This window comes from Haematobia irritans, chromosome 1, assembly GCF_050003625.1.
Source record: "Haematobia irritans isolate KBUSLIRL chromosome 1, ASM5000362v1, whole genome shotgun sequence".
In the NCBI taxonomy this organism is placed as follows: Eukaryota; Metazoa; Arthropoda; class Insecta; order Diptera; family Muscidae; genus Haematobia; species Haematobia irritans.
The window spans coordinates 120,123,578-120,147,554 of record NC_134397.1 but is presented as its reverse complement, the minus strand read 5'-3'; the positions used below and the strand labels follow the sequence as shown (position 1 = coordinate 120,147,554).

The 23,977-nt window shown below is 35.0% G+C and overlaps 1 protein-coding gene and 1 long non-coding RNA gene across 8 annotated transcripts in view; one reads left to right on the top strand and one right to left on the bottom strand.

The window, feature by feature from the left end:
• Window positions 1-23,624, top strand: part of LOC142221720 (uncharacterized) — a 121,240-nt gene extending 97,616 nt beyond the window's left edge. For 4 of the 7 annotated variants that reach the window (XM_075291505.1, XM_075291502.1, XM_075291501.1 and 1 more), the window contains 6 exons: window positions 18,243-18,783; window positions 18,840-19,048; window positions 19,120-19,657; window positions 19,744-20,390; window positions 20,456-20,602; window positions 22,860-23,624. In XM_075291505.1, the coding sequence (XP_075147620.1) occupies window positions 18,296-18,783; window positions 18,840-19,048; window positions 19,120-19,657; window positions 19,744-20,390; window positions 20,456-20,602; window positions 22,860-22,978 (2,148 nt within the window). In that variant the 5' untranslated portion in view covers window positions 18,243-18,295 and the 3' untranslated portion in view covers window positions 22,979-23,624. Of the gene's footprint in view, window positions 1-8,106; window positions 8,590-18,242; window positions 18,784-18,839; window positions 19,049-19,101; window positions 19,658-19,743; window positions 20,391-20,455; window positions 20,603-22,859 lie in introns of those variants that run through there. The other 3 variants (XM_075291504.1, XM_075291506.1, XM_075291507.1) reach the window with 3 other exon arrangements.
• Window positions 6,770-7,685, bottom strand: LOC142221721 (uncharacterized). Its single transcript, XR_012718198.1, has 2 exons — window positions 7,320-7,685; window positions 6,770-7,075 (listed from the first exon to the last, which is right to left on the bottom strand). It is a non-coding gene; the product is annotated as an uncharacterized LOC142221721 (long non-coding RNA).
• Window positions 23,625-23,977: the final 353 nt, after the last annotated feature.

Genomic DNA, 23,977 nt, shown 5'->3' with positions numbered 1-23,977 from the left:
GTAAAATATTGCATTTCTGCAATATGGTGCCTATACCTACATCTGAACCGATTTAAATCAAACTTGGCGCACTTGACGATACTATCAAATATACTCCTTGTGCAAAATTTTAAGCAAATCAGAGAAAATGTCTGACTTCTGGAACCCTATAAGAGTATATCGGCCGTAAGATATATATGGGGGCTATATCTAAATCTAACCGATTTCAAGATGCATGCTAGAATGTTAATTTTGCTACCTGTGCAAAATTTCAAGTCAATCCGAGAGAAACTGTTGGCTCGGAGTGAAAATTAAGTATCCGGTGGCCATGTAAGTGTAAATCGGACAATAGCTGTATATGCTATCTAAATCGGAACCGATTTCCACCAAATTTTGCACACTTGACTGTACTACAATTTAGACTCCTCGAGCAAAATTTCAAGAATTCTGGGACCATACTGTAGTAACAACGGATTTTGTCAGTATTTTATATTGCACTGAAAAAAAAGCATACTCGGTTCCAAAAATTTGGTCTTTTCTTTAAAAAATTTGGTATTGATTCCGAGCCAAAGAAGCGGAGAATACAAGTAAGGATAGTTTTAAGACACAATTCTCTTTTAAATTTTTAAATTTGGGTAGAAACAAATTTTATTTCTTCGTTTATTCAGCTTTGTTTTTTCTTCATATGCTATCAAAGTCCTTTAAAAACGAGTTAACGACAACTTTATTTTCCAAATTCAGACTCGACTTCCAGTAGAAATTATGCTATGTTTCAAGTAAAAAACTTCTTTCAAATAAAGTTTTGAAAAACATGTCCTATATTTGAACGATTTTTTGCTTTGTAGTCAAGATGCAAACAGACAAAATATTTAAAGACAATTTCATTCAATTTAAGGAATTTTCCTGAATTATTAAAGTCAAGTTGACCTTAGCCCAAACATTTTTTCTTTCATGTTATGATACCCATTTTTAAGTCAAATCACTTAATTATAAGGACAATACGACTTCATTGAAAAGTTTGTCGACTTTTGGACAAGGAAAAAAACTTTGTATTAGAGAAATGCGTCTTCTATGCTAAACAAAATTTGCATTCGTATTTTAAAGATATGAAATCTTTGACCTCACGACAATATTTTTTTTCAGTGTGTAGAGATTTACGATAACCAGCAAAGAAAAAATCATCGAAATCGAGGTGTCGAACTTCCAACGCCTACAGGTCAGCCCGTGGACCCAAAAATTTGCAAACTTAGAGAAAAACTATGCTGATATCTTTGTCCGTTTAAAAGTTGCAGAATTATTTAAAAACAAGTAAGGAAAGTCTAACGTCGGGCTGGGCCGACTATATTATACCCTGCACCACTTTGTAGATCTAAATTTTCGATACCATATCACATCCGTCAAATGTGTTGGGTGCTATATATAAAGGTTTGTCCCAAATACATACATTTATGTTAAATATCACTCGATCTGGACAGAATTTGATAGACTTCTACAAAATCTATAGACTCAAAATTTAAGTTGGCTAATGCACTAGGGTGGAACACAATTTTAGTAAAAAAATATGGGAAACATTTAAATCTGCAGCAATTTTAATGAAACTTCGCAAAAGTTTATTTATGATTTATCGCTCGATATATATGTATTAGAAGTTTAGGAAAATTAGAGTTATTTTTACTACTTTTCGACTAAGCAGTGGCGATTTAACAAGGAAAATGTTGGTATTTTGACCATTTTTGTCGAAATCAGAAAAACATATATATGGGAGCTATATCTAAATCTGAACCGATGGGAGATATATCCAAATCTGAACCGATTTCAACCAAATTTGGCGCGCTTAGTTACAATGCTAATTCTACTCCCTGTGCAAAATTTCAACTAAATCGGAGCAAAAAATTGGCCTCTGTGGTCATATGAGTGTAAATCGGGCGAAAGCTATATATGGGAGCTATATCTAAATCTGAACCGATTTCAACCAAATTTGGCACACATAGCTACAATGTTAATTCTACTCCCTGTGCAAAATTTCAACTAAATCGGATCAAAAAATTGGCCTCTGTGGTCATTTGAGTGTAAATCGGGCGAAAGCTATATATGGGAGCTATATCTAAATCTGAACCGATTTCAACCAAATTTGACATGCATAGCTATAATGCTAATTCTACTCCCTGTGCAAAATTTCAACTAAATCAGAGCAAAAAATTGGCCTCTGTGGTCATTTGAGTGTAAATCGTGCGAAAGATATATATGGGAGCTATATCTAAATCTGAACCGATTTCACATAGCTACAATGCTAATTCTACTCCCTGTGCAAAATTTCAACTAAATCGGAGTAAAAAATTGGTCTCTGTGGGCAAATGAGTGTAAATCGGGCGAAAGCTAAAGGGTGATTCTTTTGAGGTTAGGATTTTCATGCATTAGTATTTGACAGATCACGTGGGATTTCAGACATGGTGTCAAAGAGAAAGATGCTCAGTATGCTTTGACATTTCATCATGAATAGCCGAACGATCTGCCACAACGTCGAATTTTCAGTGAATGGGCCCTAGAAAAGTTGGCAGAAAATCCGCTTTTTTATCGACAAATTTTGTTCAGCGATGAGGCTCATTTCTGGTTGAATGGCTACTTAAATAAGCAAAATTGCCGCATTTGGAGTGAAGAGCAACCAGAAGCCGTTCAAGAACTGCCCATGCATCCCGAAAAATGCACTGTTTGGTGTGGTTTGTACGCTGGTGGAATCATTGGACCGTATTTTTTCAAAGATGCTGTTGGACGCAACGTTACGGTGAATGGCGATCGCTATCGTTCGATGCTAACAAACTTTTTGTTGCCAAAAATGGAAGAACTGAACTTGGTTGATATGTGGTTTCAACAAGATGGCGCTACATGCCACACAGCTCGCGATTCTATGGCCATTTTGAGGGAAAACTTCGGAGAACAATTCATCTCAAGAAATGGACCGGTAAGTTGGCCACCAAGATCATGCGATTTGACGCCTTTAGACTATTTTTTGTGGGGCTACGTCAAGTCTAAAGTCTACAGAAATAAGCCAGCAACTATTCCAGCTTTGGAAGACAACATTTCCGAAGAAATTCGGGCTATTCCGGCCGAAATGCTCGAAAAAGTTGCCCAAAATTGGACTTTCCGAATGGACCACCTAAGACGCAGCCGCGGTCAACATTTAAATGAAATTATCTTCAAAAAGTAAATGTCATGGACCAATCTAACGTTTCAAATAAAGAACCGATGAGATTTTGCAAATTTTATGCGTTTTTTTTTTAAAAAAAGTTATCAAGCTCTTAACAAATCACCCTTATATATGGGAGCTATATCTGAATCTGAACCGATTTGGCTGATATTCTGCAGACAGACAGACGGACATCGCTAAATCGACTCAGAATTTAATTCTAAGACGATCGGTATACTAAACGATGGGTCTCAGACACTTCCTTCTTGGCGTTACATACAAATGCACAAACTTATTATACCCTATACCACAGTAGTGGTGAAGGGTATAAAAAAAAAAATTGCAACCACTGTGTGATACGGTAAATCTTTGGCATCTGTGCTTGCACGAGTATAAGTCGGACCATATATACATATATGGGATCTATATCTACATCTGAACCGATTTCCAATTTTGGCATGCATAGTTCTAATTGTACTCTCTGTGCAAAATTTTACGTAAACCGGAGTAAAAGTTTGGCGTCAGTGGTCATTGTGAGTAAATCGGGCGAAATATAGTTACGGGAGCAACCAATTGAATTAATTTTTTTCAAAATAAGCTCATACACGCAGAGAAGGAATATGATGACCTCAAACATGTTTCAAGAGCAAAATGTTATTTTTGTAGGGTGACCATGTAACATGTTTGTCACTAAAATGTTATTTTATTTTATATAAACTGCTTGCCGAAATCAGATACATGATTTCCGAGAAAATAACATGGTTGCCAACCCATGTTACATGGTCACCACCCAAAAATAACATTTTGCTCTTAAAATATGTTTGAGGTGATCATATTCCTTCTCAGGGTGTAAAATTCATAAAAATCATGAAGATTGAAGATAATTCATCCTCTAAGTCCAAGATTGGCATACTCTTCCTAAAATTTCAGCTGTAATGCTCAATATACACAGTTACGTTACGAATCGTATAATATTTGAAGAAGTACGGTCCAATGATGCCACCTGCCCATTACCTTTTCTGGATGAATTGATAGCTTTTGCAATATTTCTGGCTGATCTTCACTCCAAATTGGACAATTAAACACAAACACAAATGTTCGATAACAGAGCTCGCATTTCGATAATAAAATTCAATAATTTGCAATTGGTGTTCGTTTGTAATACGATTCAGGGTTAAATTATAGATTACACTGACTTTTAAACCAAACACGAAACGTGCGTCGGTTGTTAAAGCCAGCGTTGCCAAAAAATACAGCTAAAAAATCACCCTTTATATGGGAGCTATATCCAAATCTGAATAGATTTCTTCCTTTTGTTCCTTATTTTTACGTCCTTATTATTTTCTCAACATTATATCATTTCAAAAGAAATAACATTATCTTATATCTTCCATGTTAAGAAATTATTGTTACGTTAGGTTCGCCATTTATTGATTCACCAGATAATTCGTTATTAAGTCATAGCCAAGGAAATAGTAGTATGGGAAATTACGTAAGAGAAATTCATTTATATTTCTTCTAGGCATTGCAATTCATTTCCATTATTCGTAAAATTTTCTCTTATATTTATTTAATATTCATTGGATCTACTACAGTCTACAGTCAGTTGTACTTTAGTTCTGAATTCTTTGTGACTAATTTTAATTTCTTTTCATTTAGTTTTTGTTTTGTAATTTGTAAGATGTACTAGAGAACGAATTGGTTACGAGACAAATAAAACCAATCAATATCTTAGCCTAAGCACTATAACTATTTATTAGGGTTCGCCTCTTATACAAACTGCGCCGAGTGTAAAAAATGCATGCCAGAAAGTGAACGAACTGTGTGTTTTTCATTTTTAAACAACCACATCCTAAATGGATTAAAGGCATGTGTATACGTTAAGTCTCCGAATGTACACATTTCGTTATAGTAATTGACGCTATACATAAAATATTCAAAATGCATATGTTGCACATTTTCCCAGTGTAGTGTAGGGGAATTGAATTGAAAATGTGGCCCATGTCATGAAAATAATAGTATGGTATTCATTATTTCCAATATATGCTTAAGAAAGCATTTAGGCGAGCATATACAATCATTTGTTAAAATCTCTATGGGTCAATCATAAGTCAATCGTTCGAGATATATCACTCTCACTTAATAATACCTCGAAAATCTCGAGGTGGTACTTCGCAGTGAATGGACCGTTTGAAGGACATAATTCGAGCCAATGGTAGCCAATTGGACCAAATCTAAAAGTAACCTGATGCTCATGGAACATGATTGGGGTGATCATATTCGTTCTCTGGGTGTATTCACGATCAGAAGAAGGTAATAACGCACAGAAATATCATGACTCTCGGAGACCCACATACATTCTAATGACTCACGAACATCGTGACTCATCTTTATCTTCTTTTCTCTCGCTCACTATTAGAAAAAAATACGTTTCAAAATCGTGAATGAACGGAAACGTTTACGAAAATTCAAAACTGAATGTTTACGGATTCGTCCACGGGCGTTCACGATTTCATTGCTTTCGTTGGCTTTCTTTGGCCTTAAAATCTTCAAATATTAGTTAGACGTTCTTACAACGCATGGTGTCATTTAATCGTTGTCAGATTGACACCGTCTGTTCTCCGTTTAACATCACATGTGTGTTGATTCACTTTCATGAACGGATCGTTCTGAAACGTGCACGCTGTTCATGATTTTTTCTATGGGTGCTTACTCTGATGATTCTAAACGAATATATGTTTATGCCATATTTCCAAATTAATATATGTTTGCATCCAGAGATATAATATATGTTAAATATAATATCTCTGGATGCAAACATAATATGTTCTAACATATTAACATGTATGTCCCAAACATGTTATACTAGTTTATGAACATTATATGCTTGCTCTTAAAATAATGTTCTTCAAATTTGCGTTCCATTATAGTATATATAATTTTTACGCCGAAACAGTATTTTTCGTTGGTGTATAGGTTCCATTCTTCTTTCCATCGTAGACTTACTTTATTCCAGAAACTCTGTGTCCTTATCTAATTTGTTTTCAGTCCGTCTTTCAAAGCTGGACCTGGTCCCGAATCGCCTCTTCACCGACATGGTTATCTTTTTGCCTACACACCAAACATTTTCAATCACGAAATTAATTAATCCAATTATTTTTTTTATTGAAATGTCTTCAATCACGAAAATGCTAGTGTTAATCACAGTTTTAATTGGTTATGCCAAAAAAGAACTTGATTAAAAAATTAAATGAACTCATCAGCAAATTTCAAATAATTTTTTAATTGATTCAATTAAAAATTTGATTGATATTGATTGCAAAATTCAATTAATTTTTAATTAAAAAATGTAACTATTTTTAATTACTTCTTGAATTGACAGTATTTTAGTGCAACGTTAGCTAACGAACTTTTAAGCCGTACTGTGGAGATATCAGTCATTTTGCCTATTTATTCCATACGTCAGTTAGGATCTTAACTGTTGAAAGTTAACCGGAGAGAAGATATTTGCAGATTATTTTCTGTTAACTGACAGTTAAAGCCTAACGGAACTACATGAAAATGGCCGTTAGTCTTCCGAGTTTGATTAAAAAGTTAATTTATAAATTGTTTTTTAATTAAAAATTTTAAAATGTTCAATAATTGACAAAATTCACTTAATGTTTCTATCTTGATTAAAAGTTATTTGCATAAAAAATGTTCAGCTTCAATCAACTTTTTAATTGGAAATATTTTGGTGATATTTTTTTTCTGTGTAGTAGAGGCAGGACAAATGTAGTATTCCTAGGTCTCATCATCCTCAAAATGCACCATCATCTGCTGCTCCTATTCGGCATAGACGTTTTGTCAGTTATAGGTGCCCGGTCATATATTAAAATTTTGTTTAAAAAGTTTATCTAATTAGAACTGTAACTAAAAAAGTAAAAATGTTAATTTCATTTTCTTAATTGAAATTTAATTAAAAATTTAAAATACTAAAAACTTGTTTAAAAAGTTGATTCTATTTGTTAATTGATTGCGTTTTTTAATGGAAAAAATTTTGGTGATGTTTTTAGTTTGCGCAGATTCCTCTCATTTGTGAAGGTGGTGCGAATGCAGCTAAATGTGACATATGCTTTAAGAAGGCCTTACAATTCTAATCCTTAGAAATATGCACCTTTCGTTCATGTGTATTCATGTTCGGGAATCGATTGTTTGCCTATGGGTCTATATAAATAGGCCACCAATGGTTATGGGATTAAGACGTAAACTTGTTTACACGCGAATGCAAGCACTTTCGATTTGCTTTTGCCGCCTCTGACTGCCATTGTTGTTGTCACTCTTCGTCATTTTGTTTATGTTGCTCTTATTTTCTTCGATGACTACTTAACGGTTTGGCTTTCATTGATGGCTGCTCAAGTTCAAGAACTTTTGGGTTCTCGTTTGGCCCTCTATCGTGTCATGGCACAAAACAGATGTCTGTCGAACTTGTCTACGGTTGGTCAGTGAGAATACCACTGCAATAATGGCTTTTCTCGTCTCATTTCAGAGACAATCGGAAGTCTAGTGACGAGAAACTGTGGTGAGAAAAGTGCATTGTGTGTGGGTTGTTTTTTTTTTTGTTTTAATCGCATTAATATAGAAAATTATTTTTATTCATTTGTTGTTGGGTTCCCTTATCATCCCCCCCCACACCTCTTCACCCATACCACTTTAGCTCTCTTAATGGGAAAGAGTATATGGGATATTTAGATTAACAGCCATAGCTAAATAGTCCAGTTACTTAACGGGGGAAGACGAGAATACATATGGCAAGGTGGCTATAGAAGAGAATCGTATCTTTTGTTTTACAAAATTATGGAATTGACAATAAAATTTACGTCCATAATGGAAACAAGAACTTGCCTATCTATTTTTGTATGCCATCGAGAATAGAGACAGGAAAATATCAAGGGTTGGAAATCAGTTTGAAACATACGGTCTTTTGAAATAGTCGGTTGAATTGCGGATCGCGGACGGACAAATGTTGAATGTATGCAATAGCATCGCCAACTGGGATTTCTTCATATCTGTTGAGTTTTCTAGTGGCAATAAAACTGAAATGCAAACTAAAAACATGATTCTGTAGTGAACTTTGATCGAGATTGTATCACAAATATACGCAATGCCGCTGCGTTTAATTTCATAAGTGGACTGTTTAGTTTGATAAAGAAGTCTTTGATTGCACAGTGATTTAACAACAATCGAAAGTGAATCAGTGTAATACGAATTACATTTGATAGTAATTGAACATAAGAGTGGAGAATATAGTTTTCAAGAAATTAAATTTTCAAAGGATTTTCCAATGCCGCTGAATACCTATGTGGAATTCATTTTTATTATGAACGTTTTAGGAAGCGAAAATTCATCGCAATATAAATGATTGCCATTAATTTATACTGTGGTAGGTGAGAGACAATTTTCATTTCATTTCACTTTATTTATAATCATAATCAGAAGCTTTTGTGCTATAAACAATTTTTAAGTAGCATTGAAGCAATATTTACCACGAAAAAAAATTGAAAGTTGTTCCACAAACATTTCTTTTTAAGCGCATCCAGGAATTAGAGATGATCTGTATCAAAATTTTTTAGATTTTCGACTGTCGCAAAGTTATAAATGCCGTAAACGTCGCATAAGCGTCGTAAATACACCCTCAAAAAAAATCGCTTCTTTAACATATGTTCCAAACATATTTTGCAGGAAGCACATATATTATTGCATACTGCCGAAACATTAATATGTTTGTTTTATGTGAACATATTATATTTTTGGAAGCATTTTGAGCCAAAAATATTATATGCTTGGAAGAATTTTTCCCAAACACGATTGTGCTCATTCCCTAACATACTCGTAATTTTCACTTCCACGAAATTTTTTAGTTATTGGCACCTTTTTCTGTAATACAAATAATGTTGAAGAAATTATTCACTTTTATAAATTTTTTAAATTTTACCTTTCGCCTGCACGGAGAATCGAACCGAGGACCATACAGTTTGTAAGCCAACACACTATCCACTGGGCTACGTAGCTGTTATAGTCACCAGTAGATAATTATCGTTTTAAGTTACATTTATATAGCATAGTTTGCAGCGCCCACGAGCCCATGCAAACATAACATTATTTAACAGAAACATACATTTGTTTGCCACGTGGAGCAGTGGTTAGCATGTCTGCCTTGCATACAAAGGGTCGTGGGTTCAATCCCTGCTCCGACCGAAAATTTTTTTTGTTTTTTTTTTTTTTTTTAATTTACACATTTATATTTATACTATATTAAATTTTTTTAAACGAAACTTCGAAATGTGTATTATTAAATATTTATAGTCAGTAACAGTGCTTGATATATACGAAATTGACTGATTTTTGGATAAAATATTATTTTTTATTGCAAAAATAAAATTTTTTTAATAAAAAACTGTTTTTGTACAAAACTTTAAAATTTGGAAGGAATTCAAAAACTAACAAAAGAAGAACGTGGAGTCGAGTATAAACATACATACATAATTTTATAACATAAACATAAATTTATTTAGGAGTGAACAGTTTTTTACTAGCATTTAACACTATCGCTCTAAAATTCCTTTTATTTTTCTTTAATAATTCATTTTAAAGAAAATAAACTTTTTAAATTGTTTTAGCTGTAAAACTCGAACTTAATGCCCGCTTTTATATTTGATGGTGTTCGTCAACTCCTCGTGGACTACTTTTTAATAAAGAGGAACTAAAGTTTGTTTTTTTTACATTTTACTGTGTAATTTTTCACTATTTCCTCCTTATTTCATTTTACTGTCCCAACTCTAAAAAGAGTATAGTGCCCTTTCGTTATTTTTATGAAGACCCCTGATTTATTTTAACGAAAAATTGTGCCCATAATGCCAAAATGATAAACAAAACACATGTTCACACATGCATAAAATGCTGCTCTCAAGGCGAAAACATATGCAGTTTGTTTTTCAAATGTCTATTCTCTTGGTTCCGAATGTCTATTCTCTTTATTCAAATTAAATAATATTTAGAGTTAAGCATATCAAATTTTTAGCCTTATCATAAAACAGTTTTCCGAAACAACATACAAGCGGTTTCACAGAAATTGTTCTCTTTTCATTCTCTCGCTTTGTTATGTTGATATCTTTCGTCAACCCTCCCGGTTTCCATCTCTATTTATTTCTCTATACTCTCTTTTTGCCGCTCTCTGAATAAAATATCACAACATATATATGTTTACTCGAAATTTGTTAATTTATATATGTTTACATTCACACATATTATTTTTATGAAACATTCATGCCCCAAACATAATATATTCTAACATATTAACATAGATGTCCCAAACATTTAGTGTTAGTTTAGGAACATTACATGTTCGCACTTAAATATATTGTGGTTTAAAATCGTGCCCGAAACACATTTTGTTTATATCGGAACATATGAAAAACATATTTTTCTAACAGTGTATAGAAAGAGTAAACAACGTCACTCAAAATATTTATTATTATGCAGCGAACGGAAAGTATAATTTTTCAGGAATGTTAATAAATTAATAAAAGTAAATCTGGAAAATACGCGTATTTCAATGGAACGCTCCAAATTACCACCTGCTACTCGATGGTGAAGTGACAAACTTAAATTTGACTTATTAGAGTCAGCTGCCATATTAAATGAAAATTGTCAAAACTTCAGCTATTCCATCGATTATTCAACGAAAGTTTGGAGGAATATTTTCGACCAAGAAACCCCAGAAAAGCAATTTCAATCAATACAAAGCAAATACGAAGTCAAACTAAACTAATCAGCATGCGTACACTAAAAAAAATATTGACCTAATATGGAAGATTATGCAACTTAAATTTTAGGACTCGAAATTTACGCAATGCTAAGGACAAAATTCTTTAAAATAATGACATTTTAATTAAAATAAAGTTTTTAATCCTTGCTTCAAAAATTTTTTTCATTAAATTTTGGACACAAATCTTGAAATTTTGCGTCCCTCTGTTGAAGTTGTAGTTCTTTCAAGTAAGGCAAATGTTCCTTAAAATAAAGAAAAACATTTTTAATTTAAAGAAATCGTCTTTAACTCAACTGACATATTGAATTTTTAAATTTAAGATAAAAATGCTTCAAATATAGGCTAAGACTTATTTTAAGGATTTGCATCTTTGGTTTAAAGTTTTTTTAGCTTTAAGAAAACAGTTTTTACTTTGAAGTACTTGGCATAATTTGGATTTCGAAACTGGAATTTGTTTGTACATTAATACCTTTATTAATATATCGCAAACAGAGAATAAAAGTTCGATTAATGAGAACTGTATCCAATTTTAATTTTATCAATCCTAGATTTAAAGCCAGGGAGGTCACTAAAAAATGTCTTTATTTTAAAGAAGCCGCATCTTTGGCTCGGAATCAATACCAAAATCCTTAAAGGAAGGTCAAAATCTTTGGATCCAAGTACACTTTTTTTTGAGTGTAGGATTTTGTTTTGCAAAAAGTCGATGAAGCGGATTTAACATCTTTTTTCGGATTAAAAATAAATGTATATATGTTGTTTAAAAGACAACAATTCCCTATGTTTTAGTTGCTGAAGGTCGTCATAAGTCTTTATCTGTGTTTATACAAACGTTATTGATGATTCCAGCTTCAACGGCGTAATTAAAAGAGATTATCTAGAATTGGTCGCATGTACTTAGCGATATACAGAACACATTAGGTCCTGGCAGTTATTTTAAAACAAAAATGGAGATTTTTGTTAATAAAATGACAAAAATTCCTAGGACGAGGATGAAATTATATTCATTATAAAAGTATTATTTTGAAGTTTATAAATCCTGCCAACCTTAACAAAAACCATCAAATTCTTATAAGAAGAAAATGAGACCAGAAAATTAAAAAAAAATCATAATTTATTCAAATGTAGGTTTTCTATATTAGATTTTCGACTTTTGCGACATATGTATTATACCGTCGTAAATGTATGTCGTAAACGATACAGTTTGCGACAACCAACCCAGCCCGGGATTCAATACCAATTTTTTCCATATCCGATGAAGATCTTGTCTTGAAAGTCTTATAAAATACGCTATGTGGCCGTTTAAAGTGAACATTTTGGAATATTAATGGCCATTTTATCACAATGGAATAAATATTTTAGGTGAGCCTTAAAAGTGGTTTAACTTAACCTAACCTAACGGCCATTTTCATGTAACTTCGTTAGATTATAACAGTCAGTTAACAGAAAGTAAAATGCTTTGGTGTCACATTACTATCATATCACAATCAGTTTAATTGTCGTTTCGATGCTTTATATTCAATGGTTGGTCGGAGCGAAAAAAGTTTCAAATTGAAAAATTTAGATAATAAGAAAATAGAAGTGTAATACAAAATATTGATAAAAATAAAAAAGTGAAACTCTTGAAAGACACTTTGTCGTTGCTTCTTAAATTGCTTTATTCAAATGAACTTCCAAAGCTCAACTTCTAAAGCCATGCAAAGGATTCATAAACGGAGTAATTCCGATCTATGACAAGCTCGTGTAAAATTCATTGGAGATGAAACAAACTTGCACTACTTCCGGATCACAAGTTGGGGATCCAATATACTTTTTTAGAAGATTTTTTTTTTGCTGAGATATATCAATTTTTTATATCATTGGTATATCTGCGACAAACGAAATGGGGCCTTCACCGATTTGTTTGAATATAATATATGTTATGTAGTTTGTGCTGATTCCAAGAAGGTAAAACTTTTGTCCCGGAAATATCCGCGTCTTGAGATATAGTCCTCCAAAAGGCCAAAAAACAACTTGTTATATCTCCTTTATTTAGTGTCGAATCTGGACAATCTTGGTGTCGTGTTAAAGCTTGTTTAATGTGATTTTAATAGTTTTTAAAAAATTCTTTAAATTTTACCTTATTTTTTTATATTCTTGTTGTATCTCGAAAAGTCGATCTTTTCTAATTTGAAAGCCTACCTTGGCTTTGGTTGGGGAAGGAAGTGAGTAGGAAAATTATCTTATTACTGAAATCTGTACTGTCGATTAACGTTAGCTCACTTTGTAGTCTGTCCCTAGGAGAAAGTCTCTAAGCCCGGTCGAAGGCCGGTCACATTTTCCCCTTTGTGCTTGCGTTAGCCCACCTTGGACTCTGTCCATAGAAGAAAGTCTTAAACCAAGAACGAAGGCTGCCCACCTTTTTCCCTTTGCGGCTCACTCATAGGAGAAAGTTTTAAACGCCGCCTTTCCCCTTTGTGTTAGCCCATTTTTGATTCTGTTCATAGGAGGAAATCTGTGTCAGTCCTCATTCATTCAAAGCATCAAGTTGAACAAGTTATGCCTGTTTTTTTTTGATACACAATATTTATTCATGTTTTTTTATTAATTACAGTACTAAATACAAAATAACAATTACTAAAATACCGAAAATGAAATAGCGCAAATTTAAAATAAAGTTATAAAGAAGTGTCAGATATAAAAAAGTAAATTAAACTATAATTATATACATTGTAATTTTTTTATACGACACAGACGTTTCGTCACTATCACTTTCGTCTTCACTTTCGTCTGAAATAGTGATAGCTTATTTTTCATTTTCTATCCTGAATTAGGCTATGTCAGTTTCTAAATATTCTTTTCTGGGGTCGTACATGACCAGTTAATTTTAGAAATTCAATATATACGGCTATATACTGACAATGAACATTTGAATTGTCTTCATAATCTTTCAATGGTATTAAAGGGTGATTCTTTTGAGGTTAGGATTTTCATGCATTAGTATTTGACAGATCACGTGGGATTTCAGACATGGTGTCAAAGAGAAAGATGCTCAGTATGCTTTGACATTTCATCATGAATAGACTTACGATCTGCCACAACGTCGAATTTTCAGTGAATGGGCCCTAGAAAAGTTGGCAGAAAATCCGCTTTTTTATCGACAAATTTTGTTCAGCGATGAGGCTCATTTCTGGTTGAATGGCTACGTAAATAAGCAAAATTGCCGCATTTGGAGTGAAGAGCAACCAGAAGCCGTTCAAGAACTGCCCATGCATCCCGAAAAATGCACTGTTTGGTGTGGTTTGTACGCTGGTGGAATCATTGGACCGTATTTTTTCAAAGATGCTGTTGGACGCAACGTTACGGTGAATGGCGATCGCTATCGTTCGATGCTAACAAACTTTTTGTTGCCAAAAATGGAAGAACTGAACTTGGTTGACATGTGGTTTCAACAAGATGGCGCTACATGCCACACAGCTCGCGATTCTATGGCCATTTTGAGGGAAAACTTCGGAGAACAATTCATCTCAAGAAATGGACCGGTAAGTTGGCCACCAAGATCATGCGATTTGACGCCTTTAGACTATTTTTTGTGGGGCTACGTCAAGTCTAAAGTCTACAAAAATAAGCCAGCAACTATTCCAGCTTTGGAAGACAACATTTCCGAAGAAATTCGGGCTATTCCGGCCGAAATGCTCGAAAAAGTTGCCCAAAATTGGACTTTCCGAATGGACCACCTAAGACGCAGCCGCGGTCAACATTTAAATGAAATTATCTTCAAAAAGTAAATGTCATGGACCAATCTAACGTTTCAAATAAAGAACCGATGAGATTTTGCAAATTTTATGCGTTTTTTTTTAAAAAAAGTTATCAAGCTCTTAACAAATCACCCTTTACTATGCTGGTCAGTGTCTGGATTCTTGAAATTCTTGGAATGGTTAATACTATAATGTATATAACCCTCCTCATGCACTGTGGCGTAGGTCTGTAATGGAATTAGTTATAAATTTTTATTTAATTAAAATAATTAAATTTATCTTCCAATAGTCACAGGTCGAAAACCTATGTTGTTAGCACCTATATTACCTGTTTATTTTCATAATTCATTATGATTGTAAATATATAAATAAATAAAATAAATAAATTCCAATAATCAGACATTATTGTAGCGCTAGGTTTTATATATTTTTTTAATTATTGGCAAGAGTTTGGTTTTTGATCGGTTTGGAACGGGAACAATAAAACATTTATTGTATCCCCATTCCACTCCTCCAAAAACCCATGACCTTTAGGTACTTCCTTTTACCAATTTTCGACTCGTCGATTTCTGCGATTTTGCCTTCCCCACCTATTTTATTTGCGGTTTGGAAGGCACTGAAGATAACAACTTTCCGACAGAAGTTGTTCCAATCCACTCCAGTATGGTCTACACTTATATTAGCTTCTGCCATTATGTACAGTGAAACCTCTGCAAGATGGACGGAAAGATGGTCGCCTAAATTTGGGAGGTGTACACTTATGAGAAGTTAATTTAAAGGTGTTAATATTAGAAACGTCCTCAGACAACTGTCCACAGGTGTCCGATATTCAGAGTGTCCAAGTTTGAGAGGTTTCACTGTACTCCATTGGAATATTGTGGCACTACATAAAAGCAAAAGCTAATATTTGATACACCAACAAGTGCGAGTTTTTGAAAAAGGTTCCTATTCTAATGAAACATTTGGCTTGGGAATGGGGTTTTCCTATTTTGCGACCTGCATCTAACATTAATAATGTTAATTAATGTTATCGAAATTAAGTTTTGTACTCACCTAAACATCCACCCATATATATTGTTATACGGACATGATAGAATATTATGTCCATTGGGACGGACATTTATATATCCCTTCTTTTAGGATTATGCGCCAATTAATTAATTGACGAATTGAATTAATTGCTTGTTGAGGCACTTTGCCAGTTATTTGGTTTTCAAATAAGTTATATTCATCCAACCTATTTTTAATATCCATGTTCAAAATTTTAGGTATATTTGATGTCAAACCCACAATTGCGAATGAAAACGATTTGGATATAAATATTATTAAATAATATGTAGTTGATTTAAAACAATAATATGTAATGTAGTTCATATAAAATAAGAAGTTTATAAGTTGAATGCATACAGAAACGTAATTTATAAATGTGATAATATAAAATATAATAATAATAACTTTGCTAAAACTGGAACTCTAGAAAGATTTCTTGCGATTGAGCATTTTTTCGTCTTCCTCGGGAAGAGGAGTCTACAAGTATTTATGAAAAAATATGAACCAATTTTCACATGGTAATTAGAGAGCCAAATTTCAACCTTATCGGGGAAAAATATTCCTCCGAAGTCGAATCTTGGGGGTCAGCTATATATAATTATGGATCGATAAGGACCAATTTTCGTAAGGTTGTTAGAGGGCATATAATGACATCACGTACAGAGAATGAAGCCGTCGAGTCGCGCCGCCGATTTTAGCCGCCGTCGACCAGTTTTTAGCAGTCGACGCCGTTGCCGAATATGTGAAATTTAGCCGCCAATTAAGCAAAAATATTGCATTATACCAGATTTTTTTTTGCCAAAATGTTGCTCCTTCCACCCAAATTAAATAAGTATCAAGTTGCTATAATAGTTTTACAAAAATTTAGCTTAGAAAATTTGAATGAAATGTAAATTTGATTGTAAGATTGGTTGTGCAACTAATCTCATTACAATTCGGAAAACTTCAAATTGATTTTATAATGGACAATTGTGCACCGTCGAATAGACAATTTTATAGCGGCTTAGCCGTGAAGCCGCCGCCGACATCGGAGGCAACTAAGCAAAAATATTGCATTATACCAGAATTTTTTTTGCCAAAATGTTGCTCGTTCCACCCAAATTAAATAAGTATCAAGTTGCTATCATAGTTTTACAAAAATTTAGCTCAGAAAATTTGAATGAAATGTAAATTTGATTGTATGATTGGTTGTACAACTAATCTCATTACAATTCAGAAAACTTCAAATTGGTTTTATAATGGACAATTGTGCGCCGTCGAATAGGCAATTTTATAGCAGCTTAGCCGTGAAGCCGCCACCGCCGGAGCAAAAATTTATTGTCAGCCGCCGCCGACAAAAATGGGTTGGCTTCATTCTCTGATCACGTACCAAATTTCATCCGATCTGGTTGATTGCTCTTTCAAGAGGCTCCGGTAGACAAATCTGAGCTGCATATATTTATGAACTGCGAGATACCATCTTTAGCGTGATTATTCGACAGCATATATTGCCGAAATTCCAACGGGATCGAATGAAATTTGCTGTTTTCTGTGAAAATGTTAACGTTTTGTGGTTTCGTGTTAGTTCCGAGCCATTTCACATATTCCATTATGACATGCACTTTTGCCTACCGAATTGTACGTTGGTATGCGGGATAGGATCTATGGTTCTTCACATATAATCCCAGTCCCGTCCTCTCTCCCATAGATATTTCCCTCTCGTGTCTGTTCTAGGGTCCCAAACTCCCTGAATCATGCTACTGGAGCTAAAAAACTGAACAGCCTTTTTTTAATGTACTGAGCCGGAGCTTCGGAGCCATTTCGAACACTGAATTTTAGTCCTTCCAGTGAATACACCCATAGCAAAAATCATGAACAGTGTGCACCGTTCATAAAAGTGAACGGAGGACAGACGGTGTCCATCTGACAACGATAAAATGACACAATGCGTTGTCAAAACAACAACCAGCGTTCATGATCTGAAAACGTAATGGCTACGAATTTATAAAAAAAACGCAACCCTGGCTTGAACCTGGATAGTCTGCTCCATACGTGTAAACAGTCGCCTTAGCATATTGTACTACCGACGGAGTTGCCGTAAGAACGTCTAGCTATTATCTTAAGCTATTATCTTAAAAAGGAAACGTTTCGAGAACGTTTCCTTTTGATTTTGTTACCGTCCGTTCATGATTTTGGAACGTAATTTTTTCTATTAGTGTAGGGATAATTATGTCTGCTCCGGATGGCACATGACTTGCCAAGATCTAGGACTCTATGAGTTCCTTCAGAATCTGTTAGGATTCGTTCTCTGCAGAAGTATTATAACAAATCTCTCTTTAGATAGAAACCTTAGTAGGCCGTGTATAGGTGTTACTTACAGTAGTAGTTGTTCCCAGCTCCCTATACATTTGTGTGTGGTTTATAACTTAGAATTATATAACAAAGTTATCTGTAATTGCTCTATTGCTAGAATCCTATTCAAAATTGTTGCTATTCCCCATTTTTTCAGAAAATATGAACTATCCAAAGGACCCGTAGTATCATCTAAGAAGAAGAAGAAAAATGTTGAATACTGACAAAACGTTTAGTGGTGGCACTTGCAATAGTGTTTCCACAACTCCCATGGACATCAGTGATGAGAATACCAACAACAATGCAACCGACTCCACGAGAGCAACAAAACAGCACATAAGCGACAACAATAATGACAACCTAAAAGACCTCTTTCAGCATGAAAATGCTACGATACATAAATGTGATAACTCCTTGATATGTAATTATCCCACAAAGAAGACAATTTCGGATGATGACGATTGTGATGAATCTGAAGATACCCTAACTCCCCGGCAAGTGGAAGAAGGCGAAGATGATGGTAGCAGTGAGGATGACGATGAAGATGATGTGTTTATAGATTCCGAAGATAAAATGGTGCAGCCTGATTGTTCCCTTACCAAAATGTACCTGAAGGAAGTGGAAATTGATAGACAAGAGGAAGAAGAAACTATTACGGATTTGGTAAAGGCAACCGATGAGGATAAACTAATGAGAGTGTAAGTACGGAATATTGTAGCTTTCGATAATGTCCCCTAATCCCATTTCGATTTAGTGAGGAGAACAAAAGTATGCGTGTGGCTTTTGGCGTTATCCTAAGGTTGATATTCCCCCTGGCCAATGGTGTTGTACGAGGTATTAAAGGCATCAGAGATGTGCGTTTTTTAAGAGTTTTACGTAGTATAGCTTCTAGCCGCCAGTCATTATCAAATTTATTTGCTTTTGCTGCTAATACCATTTCCATGAATTTGTCCTCGGTCCAAGGTGAGTTTCCCCCCAATGGCTAGTCAATCTAATGGGGTTCTTTGTTTCTCAAGTTCTTGCTACATTTCCAGTCTCCCATCGTTTGGAGCCAATTCTAAAGCTTTTGAAAATTCGTAAGTCAGGTGATGGTATTGAAAGTTTGCCTGATATATCCAATTCCCTGCCAAGTAGTCCGGATATATCTCTTGCACCCACAACACCGGGTGGTACACCTATGTCACCATTTTTCCGGGAACCCAAGACTTCGTTACCAAATTTCCAAAGCAAAGGCAAACGAATACCCTTTGAAGAGCAATTGGCCCCAAAATGTTGTACTATAAACATTTTGGCGGAACCTCCACCAGGTACCCCCATAAGGGCTGATATTGTTTTTATACATGGCCTACATGGATCTTTGGTAAACACATGGAAGCAGGGTTTGTGGGAGAATGAACGTAAGCCGGTGGAATTTGATCGACCTCCTAAGCCACCGGTGCGACCTCCAAAGAGACCAAGGCATTCACGTACCGCTTTAGTTCAACCACCACATAAACAGAAGAGGGCTCGTTTTATTCATCCAGAACAGAAACAGCATTCCCTGGAGGATGTTGATGAATTTGAAGATACAGAGTAAGTAAACAGAAAACCTCTCAATTCTAAGAGAAAAATTAAATTCCTCTCTCTCTCTCTCTCTCTTTCTCCATCTTCCTTACCAGATATTCGTTCATTTGTGGAGAACCCAAAGAGGTCCAAGTTTGTGATGACATTGAATACAGTTTTCCCACTTTCCGTTTGCGCATGAATGACAATGGCCGCCTCATGCAGGCCGAAATTAATTCCATACTCAATGAGACCCAAAAGTCCCAAAACTATACTGAGGATAAAGAGAACTCGGCTAATAACAATGATCCACCAAAGAAGGGCACCAAGTCTACAAAACCCTCACCCAATGATCCGGGCTATTCGAAATGTTGGCCTGGAGATTGGCTACCCATCGATTGTCCTGGCGTCCGTGTGATAGCTGTCAACTATACCACCGATCAGTACCTATGGCGTCCATTATGGAAAAAGAAAGAGACACGTTCCAGTCTCACCCAGCGGGCCAGAGAAATGGCTGAACTTCTGATAGCACAACGTGTTGGCTATGGTCATCCCATAGTTTGGGTTGGTCACTCCAAGGGCGGACTCTTTATCAAGCAAATTATTGTGGATGCTTGGGAAAGTGGCCGCCCAGCAGCAGCTCCCTTCTGGCGTGCAGCAAGAGGAGTTTTCTTTTATTCCGTGCCACATCGGGGCTCCCATTTGGCCTCAATAAAGGCTCCCTTTCTAGCACGTTCTGTGGAGTTGATAGATATTGAGAAAAGTAGGTTTCCATTGAGGATCTGAATTTGTAAAGGATTGGAATTATATTTTTATCTTTCATTTCAGATAGCAAATATCTTTTGGATTTACATCGCCGTTTTGTAGGCCTTTATCATTTGGGCCATTTAAAGATTGAAGTTTTTAGTTTTGTGGAAACGGCTCTGACTTTAATGTCAGTTTTATATTTGCGAATTGTGGGAGTGGATTCTGCGGGTAAGTTTTAATTTTCTTATTTTATTGAAAGTTGGAAAAGTTGCAATTCAAGTTAAATACTACTGTGGGTAAAAAATAGTACACAAATAAAAAAAAAACAATACGTTCCAAAATCTTGAACAGACGGTATCAAAATGAAAAGAAAAGGTTCACGAAAAATAAAAACGGAATGTTCACGGTTTCGTCCACGGGCGTTCACGATTACAGGAACGGCTTTCGTTTCTCTTTGGCCATGAAAAGTCTTAAAATATTCGTTAGACGTTCTTATGTCAACTCCGTCGGTGGTGCAATTTGCTTAGGCGACTGTTAACGCATATAGAGCAGACAATCCAGGTTTGAGTCACGGTAACCACTACGTTTTCAGATCATGAACGCTGGTTGTTGTTTTGGCAACGCATGGTGTCATGTTATCGTTGTCACATTGACACGTCTGTTCTCCGTTTGACACCACATGTGTGTTGATTCACCTTAATGAACGAATCATTTTGAAACTTACACGCCGTATATAATTTTCCATAGGTGTAAGACTCTGTCCATAATTTTAAAATTCTGTATGGATTCCAATATTGATGTTGCTCTATTGGTTTCGTATTCAGATCAAGCAACTCTGGGTCTATGGTGAGATGTGTCCAATGTAATCTGTCGGTGAGTCGGGGAGATTTGGTGGGGCTAACGAACAAATTACGATGGAACCCACGTCGGCTACGCTGATATCAATTGCTCTATTGGTTTCGTATTCAGATCAAGCAACTCTGGGTCTATGATGAGATGTGTCCAATGGAATCTGTCGGTGAGTCGGGGAGATTTGGTGGGGCTAACGAACAAATTTCGATGGAACCCAGGTCGGCTACGCTGCTATCAATTCCGGCTAAAAAGGAATTAACGCGGCTACACTTGGCTGATCTTAGTTGGACTGCCCCTTCCCCCAGTGCTGTGGACGACGGTCGGACTTCGACAACAGAATTTACCTTGTACATTCTCACCGATTCAGCTACAGTATCATAATCAGTTCTGTTTGGCAAGCTGCCTCATTTCGAGAGGGCTCTCATTTGTAGTTCTGAATCTCGCTCTATAGAAAATGAATACCGATCCTAACATTCCTGGGAAGAGTTTGCCTATCCACTATATGGGTGACTACTACGATCATATTCCAAATGAGGTTCTGCTCATGGCTGCGCATGGGAGGGATCTTGGAGTACACATAAATATGTTCTAGGAGAGTGATGCGGAGACACCCAGTCATAGTTGTTGTGAGGTCCACGCTGGCGCCGCGTAGTTCACCACAGATCCAACAGTCGACTGCTGTTTACTTTCGGGCTCATAGCATAAATCCATTATTCGTCAACAGTCACTATATCATGGATCGTATTTTTGCAGCATTTCTTTCGACCAATCGCCACAAGCCTTTTTCGAGCGATTGACAAACTGTGTGGAACCCAACGCGAACAATTTTTTTTGACCATCAAATTTTCATGTAATATTGAATGTATGCTGGTCCCACTAATGCCCAAGGTTGTCTCCATCTGACAATAGGTCACAGGGCGATCTTGCAATATCAGTTGGCGCACAGCATCAATGATTTCCGGAATAACAACTGATTTCGGACAATCTTCACGAAATTCGTATTGGACCTCCTCATTTGAATTCACCATACAATTCAAAATTGTATTGAGTTCATCTATGTATTGCTGTTGAGTTAATCCACGTAGAAAGTTGTAAATAATATCGAACGAGAATGTTCACAATTTAATTCCATTTTGTGGGAGAGACGAATCTTTTAAGTTTCTGTAAACATCACAAATAGCGTTCGTATGTCAAAACGTTCTGAGTACGTATAACTTCAAAAATCTCATGGTTTATGCACTCTATGATAAACCATGAGATTTTTGAGGTTATACGTACTCAGAACGTTTTGACATACGAGCGCTATTTGTTATGTTTGGCAGACTGCAACACTAGGGTTATCTAATTCCACCAACACAAGGGGTGTCAAATCCCACCCTTTAATTGATTGATATAAATCATTTTACTTATTTTTTTTATATTCGGAACCTGTCCCAGTTTGGAGACAGGGACTTGAAACAAATTAGGGAATTCGTTAAGGACACAGAGTTCCTGGAATATTGACTGTGGTGTATGTCAGCCTACATGGGACAGGGCAACCTGAATCCACTTTTCAACCAAGCCTAACCAATTTTTTAATAATTATTATTTAAAATGTATTCAATTTTACATTACCTTGTTTTTGTTTTTGCAGATCCCGGTATTGGTGATGTTTGCGGCATACGTTTGGATCATCGTGAAATTTGTAAACCTCGTAATCGTGATTGTATTTTGTACAAGCAGTTGGTTAATATGATTAACAAAGTTTGTTAAAAACATTTGTACATTATTGTACAATTCTACGTTTTTTTTTTTTTGATACTTTAAAGAAGCCATTTGAATTTATTTAGTTTTAGACCTTAGAAATCATAAGAGACCAAAACCCCAATTTTTTATACAGCAAAAGAGAAAAAAACAAAAATAATTTAGTTTATGCAACGACGTTGATGATGATGATGATGACGATGCACGTTTTATTTTTAGTAGATATACACATACATATATAAAAAATATACATTAAGCATGAATTGTGATCAGTGTTAACGCAATGTACCTATGTGATCGATCCATTGATATTCAATTAGAAAACAAACAAAAAACACAAGAAAAAAGGATAAGTTTTGATCTTATAATTATTATTAAATATATTAGGATGTTCTGAACTATTATTGTATACATGATTGTAAATATTGATATTATGTAAATTGTATGTGCTTTTTTTTTCAATATACTATATTTTTGTATACGATTTTCAGATTGTCTGTGGAGTTCGACTCATTTTATAACATTTTGAAAAGCCTTCATAATTTTTGCATCTATAAAAAAATTGAATTTCTTTGATGAGAAAATAAAATTAAAATATAGAATAGAATATTGTTTAAATAAACAAATAATACAGTATAAGACGTTTATTGTCTAATAGTTCTTGGTTTTATTTGTTTTTATGATGTTAGTTTCTAATATACTTAAAACTATACTATAATGTTTAATATTAAATATAAACATGATTTTATTTCCAAATAAAAAAAATAAGATATTTTTTTTAACCTCATAGTGGTTAGGGTCAAAAAAAAAAAATGTGCCTACCAGAAATGTTGATGTTGGTTAGACCCCATAAAATCTATGTCGATCGACTCACAATCATCTCCTGAGTTGATCTAGCCCTTGGTGTCCGTCCATCTGTCCATGTAACATATTTGTTGTTCGCAGGATTCCAGTCACAATTATTAACAATTTTTGATACAGGGCTTTTTTTATCACAATAACGCTATT